We start from the raw sequence: 21564 nt of genomic DNA on the forward strand, positions 1-21564 counted from the left end.
GGGTACTTTAGTGATCCCTGGAATGTGTTTGATTTCCTCATCGTAATTGGCAGCATAATAGACGTCATTCTCAGTGAAATCAACGTAAGTACGACGTCCCCCCCCCTTCCCACTTCACTCTCCTTGTCTCTCCCTCTCTGTCTCATGTCCTCTCACTCTGTCTTACCTTCTTCTGCTCTCCTTTCCTTTGTGGTTACTCTCTGTCATGCTGTCATTTCTCTTCATCTATCTTCTTTGTCAGCCTCCTCCTTCTCTTCTTCCTCCTCCTTCTCTTCCTTTCATTCTTAAAACCAAGATGGCCGCTGCCACGCACGGGACCCCCACTCCCCCCACCCACAGCCACAGAGGTTCCTGAGCGAGAACAAGCTTCTTCCTGGGTTTCACAAAAAGTCGAGGAAACAGAGGCAGGGTTTAGCTTTGAGCACAAAGGTTTCTGTCTTGCGTCCTCTTTCCTAACTCTTCACAGTTTCTAAAATGTTGTTGGGTTTTTTGGTTTCTTTTCTTTTGTTTTTTTGGCCACACTGTGACACTCAGGTTTGATCCCCCTGACTAACTGAACTAACTCACTGACCAATCACAAACAGCCTTACGCAGCTTTTTCTCATTTTTTTTAGTTGTGATTTTGTTGCATATTGTTCCTTACTGTTCCTGTTCCTGTTGACATTTCCTCTCATGGACAAGCATGACCGATCGCTGCTGCTCTACCTGTGCTGTCTATCTTCTTCAGACTGCCCCCTCTTTTCTTTTTTAGCCTTTTTTAAATTTTGTTGTTTCTTTCCCTTTCTACTCCTACTAAAAACTCCAGTGCTCATGTATGTAATGGTTTTTATCTTATTTTTTCTTCTCTCTCCTTTAATTTCCGTTCTTTCCATTTTTTTAAATGTCTTATGTTTTGTCCTTTTCTTCTGTTGTTTTCCTTTTCTGTCCATCCCTACACAGCATTATTTTGTTGATGCATGGAACACATTTGATGCCTTGATAGTTGTGGGTAGCATTGTTGACATAGCGATCACTGAGGTTAACGTAAGTAGTCCAAACTCCCTCCCTCCCTTCCTGCCTGCCTGCTCTGCCATTCCCACACACACAAACAGACCGAGCGCTGATACCCATCTCGCATGCTTTCAAATGATTAGGAAAACTTCAGCTGCACAATATTTTAACCTAAGAGATGGCTGAGTAAGTCTGGCAGATAAAACAGCCATATGGGGCCCAATCAAACTGGAAACTACTGGCTTCTGAAGGGTTTTTGTAGTTTTTGAGCTTTGTTTTGTTCCCATATCTGATTATCTTTGGACGTGGTAAGGTATCGCCTCCTTTAATTTTGTTTTGGTTTTTTTTCTTTTTGTGTAAGAAAATGCCTCCTTCCCAAGCAATCCTAATCACTTTTTTACTATTAGAAGCAGTGTGAAAATGCCAAATTTTCAGTGCAGCTTTTAACATTTGAAGCTGCTTGAGATATGTTTTCACGCCTCGGTCTGCTTAGTATCAGTAGCATCAGAGACTATTGCATTTGTCAATAGAACCGATTGCATTTCCTCAGCACTTGGTTTGATTACACATTGGTTTTATTTGGTCTTTCATCACTGCCTTAGGGGATACATTCCCCTGGCATGATGGACACTGTATAGCATGACAGATACAACAGTGGTATATCCAGGCCTGTTACTGTATCCAATTTATCTTATGCAGAAATTATATCCTGAATGAAGGAACAAATGCAGATTCTCATATTATAACAACAGTGTTTTGAGGGTATGAAGAAAAGCGCTCTGAGTTTATATATAGCGAGAAAAACTTAAGGTAGCTATGAGAAACATACACGAGTTGCATTTTCCATTGTCCAACAGTAGCAATGTGGAGACATGGGGAACAATTTGATCCATAAATGGATTTACTCGGGACCCATGAAATTTATGTAAATGTATGTATGAATTCATTTATCATCGACGTGGAGGCCCTATGGTCAGTGGTGGGGCTGAATAAGAATGAATATCCCAAACACAAGTCAAATGTTGAGTGTCTATTGTATTTACACTTCAGGGACAGTTAGTGTTTAATTCATGTGGTACTGAAAGTGCTCTTTGGCAGGAGTAGAGTTTAAGAACTGCACGGTCCTTTTCATTTATCCTTAGAGGAAAGTGCATTTGTACTAATGATCGGCCTCACCGAAGACCTTAATGTTACTTCGACATTTCTTCTACCTGCCCATCATTAAAGTTTCTTTGATGGTTTCCCTTCGATCTGAAAAGCTTTGCATCTTTTGTAAAACAAAAAACAAAACACGAGAACAAGTGTAATTCTCTATACACTTATGGTAAAAAAAAAAAAAAAGTTCACCCTCTGTCAATTCTAAAATACATCAAGACATATTTTTTAAAAAAATTATCTAGTCCTTAACAATTCTTAAAATTAGGTCTTACTTATTTAACAAAAATTGAGCCAAAATCCAGAAGCAGTGTGTCAAACATTGAGGACTTTGACTGGGCCATTGCAACACCTTGATTCTTTTCTTTTTTTTAGCCTTTATGTTGTAGATTTGCTGCTGTGCCTCGGATCATTAACCTGTTACATGACCCAATTCAGCCAAACCTTAGCTGTCAGACCGATCGCCTCACGTTTGACCCTTGTATGCTTTGGTATACAAAGGAGTTGATGGTCTATCAAAACAAACAAAACAAGCTCAAATCACTGTTGGAGTGGTTGGTATGAGGTGTTTGTGCTGTGATTGGTTTTCTCCAAATGTTGTGCTGTGCATTATGGCCAAACATCTCCACTTTGATTTCCACTCTTGGTCCAAAGGACATTATTCCAGAAGTCTTGTGGTTTGTTCAGATGCAATTTTGCAAACCTAAGCTGTAGTGGCATAGTTACACATTCTTTTTCTACTTGTACTGTCATGAACTTTATCACTTAACAACTAACTGAGGCCTGTAGAGCATGATATGTAGCTTTTTCCAGGGTTTTTTTGCAGTGTCCCTTAGCATTTCATGGTTTGACTTAGAGATAAATTTCCTGCACATGGCTTCTGGATTTTGACTTATTTTTTGTTAAATTAATAACACATTATAATATGTTTAGTTTTGTTGTTTATCTGAGGCTGTATTGAGATCATTTTAAGACCTCCTAAGGACTAGATCAAGGACATAGCACCTTCAAGAATCAGTACTTTTACCCTAACTTAGATAAGTAAGTGTTTAATATTAGTATAATGTTGATGGAGTTCTGACTACATGTTTGAGTCAAAGTTGAGGGTTAGCATAACTTGAAAAGGAAAATAAAGACACCAGGAGAGAAGAGCTGGCCCAGTTGTGGTGAAGGGTTAAAAAGAAAGTAGCCACCCATCTCTTTTATTGATTTCAGTCACAAAACATAGTGGTGCTGGTGTTCTCTACAGTGATCTTGGAAAGAGCTAGGTGTAGCCAGTCTTTTTGGTAAGCAGAGCTTGGCTGTCCCTCAGCTAGAAAGAACAAGGTCCTTCAAAGTCAGTCATTAGTCTTCTAATCTAACATAATAAAGAGCACTAAAAGACTTTTATTTAGGAGGTCACAATAAATACAGCCTTTTTCTGTTTAAGATTGGGGATCCACATATTACCATCTTAAAAATTCCAACTGGTTTGAAAACATGAAGCAGGAAGAGAGCATGCATAGATGTAGATCAGTACTTTATTTCATATGCAGCTTTTCCTCCTCAGATAGCACCGGTGAGGCATACAAATACAGTACAGTTACTGTATTCCAGGCATGTATGAGCTAAGCGCTTGTATTCATGCCATGAGGAAGGCATTTGTCCCCACGAGAGGCTGACAAAGCTGCTTATCGTTGCTTGGGTATGCTTAGATATGTGCTTTATTTCGTTTTTCTATTTAGTTATTAGAACAATTTGCTGTCAAGGGACTCAGTAAAGGATCATAAAGTATCTTCAATAATGTATCTGATCTTGAAGCTCCTGTTTAGAAAGGCACAAATGTCAATTTAAATAAACAGGTCGAATAACCACCTTAAGACTGAGGTGTGTTGGGCCAGAGATATCCACTTTTGTCATCTATACAAGCCGCTGATGTTGCACTTCGCACTTTGGTTTGGAGATTGCCTTTGATTTGAGTGAGTTGGTTAATTGAGAGATTGATTGATTTGGTTAATTGGTTTGCAGTTCCTTCTGAATGATTCATCATATTGTTTTCTAACCTCTAACCTAAAGGCATGCCCCAAGTTTGTTTGTTTTTTTCCTCCTCTTCATTTTCTCCTCTGGTAGTTTTTAATAATTTGGGCGATGCGCTGCCCAAGCTACCTTTTCTGTCTTTATCTCCTGTAGTTTTTTTCTTTTCCAGTGTCTTTTTTTAAGAAACCCTCCGCACTCTGAGAACTCTTGACCGTTTTTGAACTGGGGCCCTGTCACATAGACATTTAAAATCTTAGCCTGCGACTGCATCAGCCACGAAAGCACAAGTGAATGTATTTAACAGCCGCCATCTCCTTAGTCACATCTCTCAAATGTACACGAGTGTACAGTGGAGTGCAGTAACAGGCTGGCGTTTAAAACCTTATCACTTTGCCTGTAGTAAATATTTAAAACATCCAATCTAAATGCACCCACTTCGCCGCTCCTTTGGGTGCCTGGTTGACTTAGATTAGCCGCATATCTTCCGGTCATTAAAACCGAATATCCCCTTAATCCTGGATCTCTAATTCTCCCCAGAAACCTGCGGGTGCTTCTTAAACCTTGTATGGTTTCTTTTACGTTTTGGTTTTGGTTTGAGTAGCAGTAGTTTGAACAGATCAGTAGTGGTTTGCTCTGAGCGGTGTCTTGCGGACAATGCCAGTATGGACTGCATCTCTTTCTCTATCTTCGGAATGCCTCTTCTTCTCCTCTCCATCCTCCTCCTCCTTCTCTTTTTCTGAGCCTTTTCAATGCACTGAACTCTTCTTTTATGGATGTTTATCTCTCTCTTTTTCTCTGTCTTTTCTTTGACGTTTGATTGTGGTGCAGCTTGCTCACATAAAATGAAAGCTGGGTAACATGGGTCTCTCGTGTGTTTCATATGCCCTACGAGGTCCACAATTATCCGCTCTATATGTAAACATGTGTTTTAAAATATACATAAATATGACAAATGAAACAAAAATATTTTCGAGCTTCTGTAACGTAAATTAACGGGTAAGAATAATCCCATGACACACATGTTACCCATTAAACTGACTGAACTGATGAAATTTTTTGCTTGAAAAAATTGGCGTGCAATGTGAGTGAACAACTCGGATCCATTTTAAATGTGCTCACATCTGCACTGTAGTTCAGCCTATATATTGTGTATATATTATAATTTGACTGTTTGATTATTTTTTTAGGACTAAATTTGTGTTTTGCTAAAAGTATATTTTATTTGAGGATCTTCCAGGGCCAAAAATTCAGTGTAGTATCAATATTTTACTTTTGATCTGTTTTAAAAGAAGATAAATAAAGGATATTTTAAGTTTAATTGGATTCTGTGTCAAAGCTTTGATTTCAATTTGAAATGAAAGCACATTGCAAACAATGGCCCTTAATCATAATCCTCAGAAAAACACTCAAACATGCCTTTAGTTTGTTACTTAGTCCACACTTAATATAAATCAGGTTATCTTCCTCCCCTATACCCTTCCGTCCTTCCTTCCTACAGTTGCCCTTTCTTCCAACCTTCCCTTCCCTCATCGCCCCCCCGATTGCACCTCAGTTTTCTCATACGCTCACACAAACGCACATATACTCATATTCTCTCTCCAGGCTTGCTATGCCTGATCTCCTTTTTTATGTGAAGAGATTATTACTTTTGTTTTTCTATTATTTACATTTTCTATTTAGAGAAGTGGTGCATCGTAAAGACTTTTTACTCTGTGTACATCGTTAGTATGTGTGTTTGTTATCATAAAGGCGTGTAGATGGCCCTGTTGAAATCCCATAAAATCCCTCATTCCTTCCTTCCTTGTTTTCTTCCTCTTTTAATTTGTTTTCCAACTCTCTAAAATAATTTCCCTGCATGTCTTCCCTCCCTTCTTCTACTCTTCCTTTTCTTTCCCAATTTTCTCCTTAATTTCCTTCCTATTGTGTCTCTTAAACACCCTCTTTCTCTCTTCCTTTAAACTCACCCGCTCAGGCCTTTTTGATTTTGAAAACAAGGACAGGAAGTAATGATGCGTTTATTTTGTGAGGGGTATTTCAACACGGCCATTTCTAACGCAGAGTGACGCGCTTCCGAGTCATAGATTGAACTGTTAGTTAATCTATCACTCCCAGCAGTCTGAAATGTTGCAGTGCCGGGGAAAACCAGTGGGTGGCACCCTACAGCACAAGGTTTGTGTGCTCGTTAGTACATGCAGACACACACAAGCTCTAATTTCCACAGTCTAGCATCGTCTTTGCAGTTAGTGGAACTTACAGAGTTTTATATGTTATCTTACCAGCATCTTAACTGTGGATGCTTCCTTCAAAGTAAAACTTCCAAAAAAATCTTAATTTCACATGAATTGTGACTATTCTCTGGTGAAAGATGCACCTGATTAATGTAGGTAAATTTGGTTAAATGTAGATTCACTTAAATTATCCCCGATCATATACACATATAAGCTTTTGCACATAGACACACACTCTACGACAACTCTCACCCCCTGTGTTGCAGCTCCTGAGCGTTATTCATTTTTTTTGTCCCTCAAGGACAGAAATTTCCCACCATCTCTCATCACTACATGTTTCAGTCTTCTAGTATCTCTGATAAGAAGTGATTCAGCCTGATCTGGCCCTCGCAGAGGATAGGTCAGTCTCTAGATGCAGTAATATCACACAAATATCTCCCTCTAATATCTGGCTCTGATGAGATTATATTTATTCACCACCATATGAGTCTCGATCAGAGATTGAACTCTGTCGGTTTGTGATTTTTTTTTTTTTCGTTTTCAAAAAAACAAACAAACAAAACACACAGACACACACATAAACACACTTGCACCGTGACACAAACACACACACCAAGGCGCTACTCTGGTGCTGATGTTTGTTGCCTTTCCTTAAAGCCGGCTGACTCCTCCTCGTCCTCGTCCTCGTCCTCTTCCTCATCCTCTTCCTCCTCTTCCTCCTCTCACCCCCCTGTGGTAAGGCCAATGGTACGCTCCGACGGTAACCTCGCCCGCCGCCCTACCTCCTCCACCATCCCTTCATCCCTCCATCATTCCATCCCTCCCTCTGCTATGCCATCCACGGTATGATCTTCTCGTCCACCCTGTCATCTCCCCCTCTGTCGCTCATGCTGTTAACTTCTGCAGCATGCCGAGATATATATCGCTGTTGTTTGTGCTTTTTTAAATGTTTATATATGTGTAGTCCTATATGGTGAAGGACACTGTACGTTATGCAGGCCTAGTATCACTGGAGTCTTGTGACTTTCCTTGGTGGCTGTCTTTCTTGCCATGGCGCAAGCTGCCCCCACTTCCTCCCCATGGCTTGCAAGTTGCCCTCCGTATGGAAGTGGTATCTTTCGCGCTTTGTCATCAGTACGAGCCATCATGGTCACGCTGTCTCTCTTTTTCTCATTCTTCTCCACTGATCTATCTGTCTGTATCTGTCTCTTTATCTGTCTGTCTGTTTACGAATCAGTCTTGTGATTTGTCTCTGAATATTTCCAACAATTCCTTATCTTTAGTCTCTGTCTTTGGCTCTCTTTCTCTCTCTGTTACACTTACTGTCACTGTACTTCTTCTGCTCACTCCCCCCCCCCCCCCCCACTCTTTCAATGGTGCAATGGTGCCCACTGTGGTCCAATTGTGGTATTTACATGCAGTACAGAATTGTGATTTTCCACTCCTCAGAAGGATGTGCCACTTTTAGCATATCTGGCAGTGGAGTTTGGGATAATGCATGTTATCGGTTACTTGTCAACACACTTTTATCCCAGAATTACATAAAAATAGAAGTGACTAGTCATTTTTCCAAACTTTGATTTATTTGCAACACATAGCAAGTGACTAGTGCAAATAATGAATGCAAATCAGACCAGTAATATGTTGAAAAGTAACGCACCGTGCAACATCTGTTATCCCAAACTGCAGCAGGATGTGTGGAGAATGGCAAGTTCTTTGTGGGAGCACACTGTGTGTTCTTTGTGGGATTAACATAAAGAATTAATGGCTTCTTGGAAAAATACAAGTGGCAAAGCAGATTCAGAGGTCAGAGAGGCTGATGCCGTGTTTCTTTGGGTCACATTTCATTGTTACAGTGACGAAAGATGTAGCACGGCTCTCCTCTGGTTACACGTTGCGTGTAGTCAGGTTTGTTTTGTGCATACTGGCCAGTCAGATAATGGTGAACTGGAGATTTTCTCCTTAATTTTGCATAACTAGTTTTGTCATTAGGATTGCTAATGAGCCGATATCCTTGCTTTCACCCGATTCAGCTGCCATTTGTGGTGTAAATTGTGGATATTTATTCCTTAGCTTGGCCCTTAGCTGCTGTGTTGTGTGCATCGTGCTGTACAAAAACTCTGATGTTGCCTTTGTTTTTCTGCCTTTTTGTCCTAGAGAACGAGCAGGAACAGCATAAATAAATAAATCTGTATTAGAATAGCACTCTGCTAGATGGCTGAATATTTTATCGCGGACTTATTTCCTGTGGATGACAGAAACCTTAGCTAACCTTACCTAATAAAGCAGCAAAAATTCAAATAATTGAATGCGTAAATGTCTGGAGATGCAAAATACTAGAGGCTCTGTAAATAAAAAGAGACCTAGAAGATCACAGTACACAGATGGTGTAGATATGGAGATTTACCACACAGGTAAATAGTGTTTCTACATGGCAGTCACTGCACTGGGCAGTAATAACTTTATCCTCTGGAATATCATCCTTGGATTTTCTTTCTCCAGGTGGCCAGTTTATCTGTGACAAACAATTAGCCTGTCTGCATGATTTATTGAAACAGGAATCAGCCCACAGGCTCGGATTTTTGTATTGTATCTACTGTGAGTTGTTAACAGTGATTTATGAGAGTGCTTACCTCCATCGATGGAAGACTCTCCGTCCCAGTCTCAGATATTAGATTTTTAGTCTATAGCAGTGCAGAATAAATGCAGAAGATTTACTTCAGAGGTCCCAAAAGTGTTTAAAAGCCTGTTTGTCAAATGTCAGCGCATGGCTAGATTTACCTGTAATTGGACGCTTTCTTTGTTGTGATTATGGTGGCGGTGTGGTGAGGTCAAAGAAACAGCGTTAAGGTGTATCAGATGCTTGTAAACATGAATGAAGCGGATTCAATCAGAAATGTCAAGGGATTTTTCCATGAAGTCATACACGTAAGCATGACTGCCCGATTCTCTCCCAGATCTCTTGTGTCAGTTGATTTTGATGGGATTTTGTAGGACGCAAGTTTCCATATATTAACTCTGTATGTGTGTGTGTGTGTGTGTGTGTGTGCGTATGTGTGTGCCTTTTATTCATATTAACACCCATATGTGTGGGTGGAAATATGGATACAAATGTTACTTGTATGTCTGTGTGCATATGCATGTTTTCTCATGATCATTTATGCGCGTGCGTGTGTATATGTGTGTGTGCGTGTGCGTTTGCTTCATTTCCTTATCTATCTGCATGTGTTCCCATGCGTCCTGTGTTTTTTTTTCTAACAAAAAAAAACACCAAACCCCACCAAAAGGGACTGCAGAACTCTGAAGAGAACGCCAGGATCTCCATCACCTTCTTCCGGCTGTTCCGCGTGATGAGGCTGGTGAAGCTGCTGTCTCGCGGGGAAGGGATTCGGACCCTGCTGTGGACCTTCATCAAATCCTTCCAAGTGAGGGGAGAACCGGACACAACATGCTAGAATAGGGGGGTTGGGTTTACACAGGGAGAAGTGGCTCTCTTTGTCCTTCCTTTAAGATCAGAGCTCTATTTGCTTTCACTTAAGTTCTGTTTTTTAAGAGATTTTACAAGACATTTTAATTTTAACCACACATTTAAAGTCTGTAAATTAAATTTAAAAATTATTTTCAGTTCTGAGATGCATGCAGCTATAAATGCCCTTGTTCTTGTGTAAATCCAGCCTGGTAAAGTCTCACAAGCTAACTTTCCTTGCCTCGCCTTGTCCCTCCTCATCCCCACCTCTTACTTGCGTAGAAGGTCAGGTAGATGCTATTTAAAAAAAAAAAAGAGGGATGGTGTGAGGTAATGGAGAGGATGTTTGGGAGTCTAACTACAGAAGCAGATTATGAAGTTTGAAAACAGGAAAAAAAATCCATACCTTAACGAGAAATCTTTTCTTCGTCTTTCCACTTCTCCTCTTTTCTTTCTTCTTCTTCTTCTTCTTCTTCGTCTTCTTCTTCTATTTATTACCGTCAAACACCCTGCGCCCTACTACTAACCCCTGAGAGCTCACCATTCCCCGTAGGCGAGTTAAGCCGTAGACAAGTTTTGTTTAACGAAGCACTCCACCAAAAAAGTGAAATCATTTGATAGAGAGTTGTGGGGACATTAAAATCATCTGTTCTCTCTCTTGCGTTAGCTGAGACGGGCCACTTCATGTTGTACTACTGCTGCCTGTTTGAACCACAGGCTTAAAAATCAGCAGTGGTTGTGAATAACATTTTGAGCTATGCATTAATATTTTGTGCGCTTATAGAATTTATTTAATTTATGAGCAGGCTTTAACTTTTTCATTTATTCATCATGACTTGGCCCTGCCCTTCTATGTACAGGAGTAATATTAGCCAGGAGCACAGTCCTGCACATTTGCTAATGCGTCTTAATATAGAAAAACAATGTTCTGCCCTTGTTTGGTGCATGTGCTGTATGTTGGGACTGATCTCCTGGCTAAGTCCAGAGAACAGATTGTATTTTGCTGAGGTTTTTCACTCTGAAGTCAGATGATTTGTCCTGGATTGTTTTTGGTGTTGTGCCACACAAGACTGCAGATCCATTCACTTTCACAAGTTTGAAATAATTAAAAAGAAAAGAAAAGAAAAAAATAGATTGTGACTTTGAAGATTAATTGGACGAGTGAGATTTGAATGAAAATGAATGGACTCCAGCTCTGGTGTAGGATAAGCCTGCAGAAAACTTGCCACTGATGCATCTCTCCTCTCTTCAGGCTCTGCCCTACGTAGCTCTGCTTATAGTGATGCTGTTCTTCATATACGCCGTCATTGGCATGCAGGTAAGCTGTCAGGTTGTTATCCCCTTGTTTCCCTCCCACTGTTATCTTCTCTCACCTTCTCTCCTTTAGCAAGCCTCCGTCCTGTGTCTGTCCCCCTGGAGTCTTGTCACTCAGAGTTCCTGTTTGGTCAAGTTGTTATTTTGCTCTCCCATTATCTTCCTCTCTCTGTTGCTCTTTAGTTACTGTTTGTCTTTGTCTCTCTGCTTCCTCTCTGTTTCACCTGGAAGCTGTTGTATTGTTTGTTTCACTGACGATGAGTAGGAGACACTTTGGTTTGATTTGCTGGGGGATGTCTGGCCACTAAATGTGACCGACTTTCACTTGTCAATGCTGACATCATATGCTGTGTGCTGTGACTACACCCTCCCCTCCTATACAGATGTTTGGTAAGATAGCTCTGCGGGACCACATGCAAATCAACAGGAACAACAATTTCCAGACATTCCCTCAGGCGGTGCTGCTGCTCTTCAGGTAAGGGTGATTAATTTGGGCATTTGCTCTTTTTTACTCCCTCATCGTCTTTGTTATTCCACTTTTCTCCTAATCTGTATACTTTGTTTGTGCAACTGCTCTGGCATTAAAAACTGCCAAATCAAACATGCTAGTCTATATGGGAGCAGCCAAAAACAGCTTGATGTTGATTTACGACAAACGCCCTGAAGGTTTTCTTCCTCTTTTCTGCTTGGTTGTGATGATGGTAAGATTCCATGAAGGGGGACAAAAACCACAGAACCTGAAAGGATGGAATCACACATAATTTACTAGCATTACACCAAGTTTATTCTCCTCAAGTTCAAAAAATGTCTATCCTTTCTTATTCTGGATACACCCCTACATGGAATATATAATAGCACTGAGTCTCCATTAAGAATGACAGTATACTTGGACACTTGATAAGCAGAGGAACTCAAAACTGAATGGAAAAAATAAAAATCATATATATATATATATATTTATATATATATATATATATATATATATATAAAGTGCCTATATATAGTCATATTTTATATGCTCAGATGTAATAAGAACAAAGTCTAACATCTGCGTCTCTCTCTTTTTGTCTTTGTAATAATGTGCATGCGTGTGCTTCACTCCATGCTTTTATGCGCGAATGCATACGTGCGCACATGCATGCATTTGAATATGTGTGTATGTGTGCCTCTTTGTTTCTGTTGTGTGTCTTTCTCACAACCGCATGCACGCCGGCATTTGCGTTGGCGTCCATGCATATTTGGTTGGTTGTGTGCATGCGTCTGTCTATCAGATGTGCAACAGGTGAGGCGTGGCAGGAGATCATGCTGGCGTGTTCACCCAAACAGCCGTGTGAGAAAGGATCAACCAATGAAAGCAGCTCCTCCAACGAGGACTGTGGCAGCCAGTTTGCCATCATTTATTTTGTCAGCTTCTACATGCTCTGTGCCTTCCTGGTGAGTACAGGCACACATCTAATTTTAATTAGTAAAAGGAGAGTATTTCATGTGACTGTCATAACCACAAATAGCAAATTAACATATTTCAAAATGTGCCAGAAAGATGACTTTGAAATTGTGTGTTACATTTAATAGACTGTAGAGAAATGTAGTACATGGTGATTGAACTGGCAGGTCTATAATTGTTTAGAGTGGTACGATAGAAACTTATGGATTTCTGATTTTCCCCAGATCATCAACTTGTTTGTGGCCGTCATCATGGACAACTTTGACTACCTGACGCGTGACTGGTCGATCCTGGGGCCACATCATCTTGACGAGTTCAAGAGGATCTGGGCTGAATATGACCCAGAAGCTAAGTAAGTTTACAAAGCTATATTTGCCACTTTTCATCTGTTTCAAACATATATTCATGCATTTATTTTGGCTGTGTATTTTTACTGCTTATAGTTTAGTAGACAGGGAAGCTTTCTGCTCAAAACTGCTCAATTTATTTCTTTAATTAAATCCTAAGTTATGTTCAAGTAGTTGAAATAATCTGTCCGTGCATCCTGTTTCTACTGCAAAAACACTCCCTGGAGTACTCTCTATCCGTGGTTGAGAATCACTAGTGTAGAGCGTCTCTAAAATTCAACATCTATGCTGGTTTTTAGGGGGAGAATAAAACATCTTGATGTGGTGACTCTGCTCAGAAGAATCCAGCCTCCCCTCGGGTTTGGAAAGCTCTGTCCACACAGGGTGGCTTGCAAGGTAAACACACTTGCATGGCCACACAAATTCCTAAACAAGGCTGCAGAGTTATCAAAAATATACATAACAGCTCAAGTACCATCACTGCATGAGTTAAAAAAAATCCTCACGTTGTCTTGTATTAGAGTGGTGACATATGCACAACTAATAACGCCTTGCACAATGACTCAAAACACATACTGACAACAAATCGTACCTGGGAAAATATCTCAAAAAAATCTCTCTAACGAAAGATTAGCGTCCTTAGAGTTGAACTGCTGTCTGCGTATTTTTAACAAACTGTCAGCTGCCAGTATCTGTTGGCAGCTGTTAGGGCAATTCACTGTGTTAAAAAGGTGCGTGTGTTTTTCATCTCACGTAGCGTCTGGTGTCGATGAACATGCCTCTGAACAGCGACGGAACAGTGATGTTCAACGCCACACTGTTTGCCCTGGTCAGAACCGCACTCAGGATAAAGACAGAAGGTAAAAGACACGTATGGGGGCAATCACTAGCACACAACTGTAAAGGTCACACATGTACGCACCAGTGGGCACATCATCATACTTGATAGCATAATGTGAAATTGCGTGTTTTCTTATTTTGCCCCACTTTTTTTTAAAACCTATTTTATAGAGGGGTTGTAATGTAATTTCCAACTATGGAAATACTAGTTTGAATCTACAATGTGTACTTCATACTGTGCTTTGTGTGTGCAGGGAACTTGGAGCAGGCCAATGAGGAACTGAGGTCAATAGTGAAGAAGATATGGAAGAGAACCAGTATGAAGCTCTTGGATCAAGTAGTGCCCCCTGCTGGTGGTATGTACACCCTGCAGCACAGTTTCTTATGCACAAATATTTAAGAAGTGAATGTTTCCAATAGACATTACTGTTACCTTACTGTGGTCAAAACCTTGGTTGCATCACTTGCAGTGGAGTTTCTGAAAAATCTTGCAGCATGTTAATTTTAAGCATTAATCTTTTTTAATAATGATGTTTTTTTTTTGTTTCTGCAGATGACGAGGTAACAGTCGGGAAATTCTACGCCACCTTCCTCATCCAGGAATATTTCCGCAAGTTTAAGAAAAGGAAAGAACAAGGGCTGGTGGCCAAGGTGCCCCCCAAAACCGCACTCTCTCTGCAGGTATACAGACAAGTTTTGTTCACAGTAGAGCTAAACATTCCAGAGGTAGATTTCTGACATTCGAAATTTGCTCCTGGGTTACAACATGATATGTAAGCAACACTGCTGTGTCTGTGTGTAGGCGGGCCTGCGGACATTGCACGACATCGGTCCGGAGATTAGGAGAGCCATCTCCGGAGACCTAAATGTGGAGGAGGAGCTGGATAAAGGTGTAAAGGAGCCTGTGTCAGCGGCGTCAGAGGACGATATCTTCAGGGTAAAGGTTGGATACACACACCTTCACTCACTCTCCAGAGAGAGAGAAAAAGAAAGAGAGAGAGAGATGATCAACGCCAGCTTGAAGCCGTATTGCATCATGCACATAAACATGCATTCTTGCATGTGCTTAGTCAAGAAGACATAATAAAAAAAGCCTCATGTTCCACCACATAGCTTGGCTCCAAAATGCTACACTCACTCAACTATATTTATGGATTTTGGGGGGATGTTTGGGGTCCAATGAAAATAAGTTTTTAATAAACACAGCAGTATTTTACACACTATAATCACTAAACAAATATTCAGCGCTGCAACTGTAAGGATTACACACTTACACATACACACAGCTCCTTCTACAGTAAGAGGGTGAGTTATGCTATCGACCTTTCATTTTCGCCACCATTATAACATTCATATGCTGTTTTGTTTAGTTTTTTTTGCTGCAGTATTTGCATTGTGTACCAAAAATAGACAGCCAAATGTCTGTGCCTAGCTAAAATGAAGGTTAATAGAAAATAAAACTCCAGTGTCCAGTTTATTTAATTTTATCAGTCTGCTTTCATTTACTAAAAATGTTCTGAAGTTTTTTGCCTTTTGATAAAAGCTTTTTGCTTTGCATTCCCATCATTGCTGCAAGCAGTGTTTTGAATTATGGATGTTGGGGTGTGGTGCTGTACATTATTAAGATATTCTTTAACTTAACCTTTCCATTTCCCTTCTCAACTTTTTCTGTTCCTCCATCTCAACCGTCTCCGCCCACACCACAGCGCACAGGAGGGTTGTTTGGCAACCATGTCAACTACTACAACCAGAGCGATGGCCGTGGGTCCTTCCCGCAGTCTTTCACTACCCAGCGTCCCTTGCACATCAGCCAAAAAGGGTCACCTTGTGAAGGCGAGAGCCCGTCTCATGAGAAGCTCATGGATTCAACTACTTTCACCCCTTCCTCTTACTCCTCATCAGACTCTAACGCCAACATCAACAATGCCAACAACACTGGCATGGCCGGGGTGGCAACCCAGGGCATCAGCCGATTCCCGAGCCCATCTATAAGCACTGTGGATGGGCACACGGGGCAGCCACTCACCCCCATTCTGCTGCCAAGATCTGCGTGGTGCTTTCCTCCAAAGAGGTGAGTGCAGGCTCAACAGCAGCTTCCATTTACACCTTGTTTTGAACTTTTCTGCTTCTTTCCTACTTTATGTGCTCCTTGATTGTGTTGTGAATAATTTGCTTTCCTCTTCCATAGCCCAGGCATTAGTACAAATATTTAACTGCCTTGTTTTAACATAATTAACAAAAAAGATGTCCATATAGACATAAATAATTCAGCTGTTTATTTCTTTTTACTACCTGCTTTCTTTCCCTGTCTTTTGTTTCTGGTGGCGAGCAGGACGTGTTTTTATGACAGCCTCATGCGGTATGTTGCCAGGGGACAGAGAGAGAGAGAAAGAGAGAGAGAGTGTGTGTGTGTCTGTAATCTCATAATGGCATATAAAATAACATAGCTGTCAGGGTGCTATAGTAACACTTGTTGCTATGCACACAGTGCTTTATTTTGCAATAGCAAAAAGCAGGCTACATGCTGTTACTATAAAAATCAGCTACCAAAGCTGTAGATAGACTGTTTGGTTCAATGGGGCCAAACGTTTCCTATCAAGGCTTCTCTGAATGCTGTTTTTTTGGGGGGGGGGGGATAATATGACAGATCTGGGTTAGACACTGTATAGAAACATACAAACATCTGAAAGCTTATACTTGTTTGCTAATTTTAATGCAAATGTGGAAATGTGTGCTCTACGCTCACTGCCACTTTAATAGGTACACTTTGCCAGTACCAGGTTGGACCCAGTTTTGTTTTCAAACTGCCTTTTGACACGATGGCGTCACGCAGCTGTTGTAGATTTCTTGGCTGCATCCATGATGTGAATCTTGCCTTTCATCACATCCTAAAGGTGCTCTACTGGACTGAGACCCTTTCTTGGATGTCTGCTGCTGTGATGGTTGGACTGAGATCTGGTGGCTTTGGAGGCCATTTGTGTGCATAGAACTCACTGTCAAGAAATTAGTTTGGGATTATATGAGTTTCATGACATGATGGACTGATTCTTATATAGCTGTATTTGAGTACTCAAAGTGTTTCATGCAACATTCTTCATTTACCAGTTCAGGCCCATTCATTAAAGACTTTTTTCTATACCAAAGTGCTTTTTGTTTAAGATTTACAGACATTATTACTCCAATGGATGCATCAGGAGCACATTGGGGTTCATTATCTTGCCCTTAGAATACTTGTATGAGATCTAGACTAGAGCAGCCAGTGATCAAACAACCAAACCTTCCTATTAGTAGATGACCTGCTCAACTGAGGTACAGCCACCCCAAATAATGTGCAGCCGTCAGAAGGTGGGCACACTGTGGACATAAAGGGATGGACATAGTTAGCAGCAATACTCAGGCTGGCCGTAGTGTTAAAACGATGATCAGTTGGTGCAAAGCATCACTATTCACCTGTACTATTGATGCAGGTTGAATCCATCCTGTCATTTTTTTTAGAACAAATTCCGAGTCCACTATCTGATTGTCACAGCAGTATTTTTCAAAGATCATTTTTCATCATGAGCTTGAGCTTGTGTAAAATGTCGCCTTATTTTCCTGTTTTTAGCTAACAGGAATGGCACTTTCTTTAGTCTTTTGCTGCTGTAGCACAAGGTTCAGTGTTGTTGCATTTAGGGATGCTGTACTGCTGCCTTCCTATCAGCTCTAAGCAGTCTGGCAATAACACTCTGATAGATATCTGCATTAATGAGCTCATAAACAGGTTTACCTGTCAAAGTGGCCGGTGACTGTATATTCATGAAATTTGGTTTATATGTTTTGAAAGTTGTGCTTTAATTGCTCCATGTCAAGTTAAAATATATTACCAAACTTTGCATTTATTTTGATTTTAGTGGCTTAATTACTTTCGACTAGCATCCCTTTCTGAACGACTTCACATATTAAGTCACTGTATTTGTAAGGCTTTAAAAACAGCAGTCAGTTAATATGTATATCATTGCCTTGATTTATTTTGCCCACTTGTTGGGATGTTGAGCCAGCTTTACACTTTAGTTACGATAACTGATTGTGTGTGCTGGCATGTATGTCCGCAGTTTTTCCCATTCATTAGGCCTACTTGGACAGTAATGAATCTAAAATAATACACTTGAGTACAAGCAAAGCAAAGTATAAGCTTTCTGATGGACTGGATTTAATCAGTTCAGTAACAGGTTAAGATCCACCAAGGCTTAGCCAAAATCATCAAGTTAGGTCGTTGTTCTAACCCAGAGTTTGCCGTGGAACTGTTAGCTGATTAAAGGGACATCTGGCATTTTTAGTTTTTTTTGTTTGATTGTTTTTTTCCCACATGATTTGTTTTTCTTCACCACACTGTTGTTTGGGGAGGTTTATGTGCTGCTTAACAAAAATTAAATTAAAAATTCTGGGGCTTGAAACTGAAACTTGGCATCATATTACGCCTCTTAATTCGAAACTCCGGGAAACTGAAGTGCTGTTGCTTGGAAGTAAAAACACATCTGGTGAAGAAGAAGAGAATAAAAATTAAATGCCAGAATGTCTCCTTAAAGCTTGAGTATTGGGTATGAAATACAGTTGTGGTTAAAAATTTACATACACTCATTGTAGGCATGAATGTTGTGGTCATTTGGAGCATTTAGTGATTTCTTTGAACTGTGTTTTTTTCCCATGAGGAATGGTTTTACTGCATACATTTTTAATAATTTAAAAAAAACTGAATTGCATGCACAAGTTTAAATTTATTTTGAATTGTCTCTAATCCGCACAGGGTCAAAACTACACATACATGCTCAAGCATATAGATGCACCCCCTCTAATATTTGGTTAAATATCCTGTGGAAAGTTCCACCTGAACCAGATGATTTGGTAGCCCTCAACAAGCTTCCGGTATCATTCTGGCTGGATATTTGACTACTCTTAGCAGAATTGACAGAGTTCGTTTAAATTGGTTGGTTGAAGTTGAGTCTTTGGGAAGGCAGAAGCTTAATGGCAGCCTGCTTTATCCATTCTAAAACCTGCTGTCCTCTGTTTTTGGGGTCATTGATCATTTTTTGGATCATAGCTTCATCTTTACTTCACTTCACTGATGTCAAATGTCTCAGTCTTTGTTCCGTCTGAACATAAAACATTTCTCCAGAAGTCATTTGGCTTGTCCACGTGGGACTCAATATATACATGCGTTAACTTAAATATTTTAATAGGTGGTTCTGAAGGTTCTACGATCTCTTTTAACTTTGATGTTTCACTACTTTGCCAAAGAAACTACTGGAAGACGAGTGTTAGTATCCACAATGAAGCATTTTAAATCCCAGTGGGCTGAGAAAATGCCAACCAAGAAATGAGCCTCTGCTCCAGAACCGACACCTTTAAGCTCGACTGATATTTGCAGCTGCCCACATGGGTGAGCCAAATGGCTGGTCTAGGTGGAACTTGCCAAAGGAATTTTAATGGAAAATTGGTGGGGTGTATCTATATATTTGAGCCCATGGGTATACTTTTGAACCTGTGTGGATTAGAAAAAATCCAGAATAAATATAGATCTTGTTTTTAAACTTATTAAAGATGTATGCTGTACAATTATTCCACCCTGGAAAAAGAACATCCCCAAATTACCATGGCATTCATGCCCATGATGAATGTAAATAAACTTCTCACCGCAACTGTGGATGTGACTGGGAAGAAGACATCTTTGAGACACAAAGAGAATTATAACCTCCTCGCACCAGACAAGCACAAGTATATTATAAATTGGATTTGAATCTTAGTCTCCTGAGGGAAAGTCTCGTACCTAACCCACCGTACCACAGATTCTGACTCGCTACATGGTCTTGCTAGCTCTTTACGCTACTTTTACAATTCACTCGGTCTGGTCTGAACATATTTGTGATTAGCCTGTCAGAGCCCAGAGAAGGTGCATGAGTCTAGTTTCCTATCAGACAACTGTATGAAAGGTTGCTGTGGAAATTTCCTTCTGTCCAGTGACGCCAAAAACGCCAGCTCCAGCTTTTTTCTCTGATAAGCAGTGATTCGCAGAAAGCAATAGCCTCAGATTCTGGGACTTTACTGACCTTCAAATGATGATAGCAGCATAAAAAGTACTGTATTAAAATAGAGCTCCCTGAGAGCAACATTCCTTCAGAATATAGTCTCTTCTGTGTTTTTTAAAGATGTCTGAACTTCAGTCTTGCTATCAATTGCTATAATCCAGGTGTTGCCTTTTATTGCTATTCACCATTTTGCTTCAAGAAAATAGCTGCAATATCCACCCGCTTCTTTTCAGACTCTCCTCCTCCTTTGCCTTCCTACATGCAGTAGCTAAGCATCCATGGGTTTCTCCTTTCAGTTTTATTGCAAATAATTTTTAGTGTATTTACATGTACTTGTCTGTCTTCCTGTTTTTCCGTGTGTCGTGCGTCTTTATGTTCATTCTGTGTTTTTGTTTGTTCGGCCGTTTGCTTGTTTGTCTGTAGCTCAGACTCGTGTGACAGTCATCTGCCAATCATCCGAAGAGGGGAGGGGTCAACAGAGGAGACATACGACGAGAGCTATGTTGAAGACAGGGTGTACCATGAGGATGACCACTCGCTCTCGTCTGACATGTAGCGTTTAAACACATATGCACTCAAAAACAGCAACGAAAAAAAAGCACATTTATTCCCCAAGCCTTTAATATTTCACAACTTTTTTTCTTTATTTTATGCACTTGTGTGCTCTTGTTAGGCTGGTGTATCACGATGACGCTTGTAAGCAGTTGACTCCCATGGAGGAAGCGGAGGAAGTCGACGACAGAAGAGGAGGAGGAGGGTGGCAGTCTCCCAGGAGGGTCTTCCTCTGTCCCACTTCTCTGGGTGAGAAGACCCACTTTTTAAAAAAATCTTGCGTATAAATTGCACCTGCTGTCATTTACGCATCTTTACGTGCTGTGTTTTTGCATATTTGTGGCATTGATGTCAGGGCGGAGATCGTCCTTCCATCTGGAGTGTCTCCGGAGACAGTCGAGGCCAGACGTCTCTCAGAAGACGGCTGTACCTTTACATCTTGTACATCATCAGGTAGCCTCAGGACGCCTACATAATAGAGGCAAACACAGAGTTACAGATGCACATAAAAAGATGTGCAAAGCAAACATAATCCTCCCCGCAGCTCCTCTCTAACTCTCTCCCTCTCCTCCTCCAGGCTCTGGCTGTAGCAGGGTTGAGTCCTCTGTTAAGACGGAGCCACTCACCGACCCTCTTCAGTCGGCTGTGCTCCACACCTCCAGCAAGTCCCACAGGTTAACCAAGAATTTTGAAGCACTTTCTGTCCTTGTCATATTAAATCAGTGAGAGAGTTCTAACTAATGTTTATACTTTCCTTAGCTCAATGCAGTGATGCCTCCTACCAGCGAGTTCCCTCTCTGAGGCTAGAGGGCTCCAACTCCCATGAAAAGCTCAATACCAGCTTGCCCTCTGTCAACTGTGGCCCATGGTAAGAAAATAAAGCTGCTCCAAAAACAGTTTAAGCACAAGTGACGTTTTTTAGGTTTAAAACAAATCACTTCCCCTCCTAGGTACAATGACAGTAATGGGAATAGCCCGGTGCCCAGTCCTAGCCCCACCCCTAGCATGCCAGCGTCCAGTCAAAGGGCACCGAGGCCGGTGTCGCTCACTGTGCCGTCGCTGTTGGGGAAAGACTCCAGCTCGCTGTGTCACGGCAGCGCAGGCAGTCTAGTGGAGGCAGTGAGTATGAGTTATATGTAGCTGTATCTGT

The 21564-nt window shown here is 40.8% G+C and overlaps 1 protein-coding gene across 7 annotated transcripts in view; it reads left to right on the top strand.

Moving 5' to 3' along the window:
- Positions 1-21564, top strand: part of cacna1c (calcium channel, voltage-dependent, L type, alpha 1C subunit) — a 218103-nt gene that overhangs the window by 186447 nt on the left and 10092 nt on the right. For 3 of the 7 annotated variants that reach the window (XM_040035289.1, XM_040035295.1, XM_040035291.1), the window contains 21 exons: positions 1-84; positions 940-1023; positions 7047-7136; positions 9677-9814; positions 11108-11173; positions 11553-11644; positions 12441-12603; positions 12838-12965; positions 13260-13356; positions 13718-13820; positions 14055-14156; positions 14354-14481; positions 14603-14743; positions 15507-15871; positions 16133-16159; positions 20286-20414; positions 20536-20663; positions 20770-20867; positions 20992-21088; positions 21174-21282; positions 21365-21533. In XM_040035289.1, the coding sequence (XP_039891223.1) occupies positions 1-84; positions 940-1023; positions 7047-7136; positions 9677-9814; positions 11108-11173; positions 11553-11644; positions 12441-12603; positions 12838-12965; positions 13260-13356; positions 13718-13820; positions 14055-14156; positions 14354-14481; positions 14603-14743; positions 15507-15871; positions 16133-16159; positions 20286-20414; positions 20536-20663; positions 20770-20867; positions 20992-21088; positions 21174-21282; positions 21365-21533 (2538 nt within the window). The remainder of the gene's footprint in view (positions 85-939; positions 1024-7046; positions 7137-9676; positions 9815-11107; positions 11174-11552; positions 11645-12440; positions 12604-12837; positions 12966-13259; positions 13357-13717; positions 13821-14054; positions 14157-14353; positions 14482-14602; positions 14744-15506; positions 15872-16132; positions 16160-20285; positions 20415-20535; positions 20664-20769; positions 20868-20991; positions 21089-21173; positions 21283-21364; positions 21534-21564) is intronic. The other 4 variants (XM_040035292.1, XM_040035293.1, XM_040035294.1 and 1 more) reach the window with 2 other exon arrangements.

Source organism: Simochromis diagramma, unplaced genomic scaffold, assembly GCF_900408965.1.
Source record: "Simochromis diagramma unplaced genomic scaffold, fSimDia1.1 OVJJ01000816.1, whole genome shotgun sequence".
Classification (NCBI taxonomy): Eukaryota; Metazoa; Chordata; class Actinopteri; order Cichliformes; family Cichlidae; genus Simochromis; species Simochromis diagramma.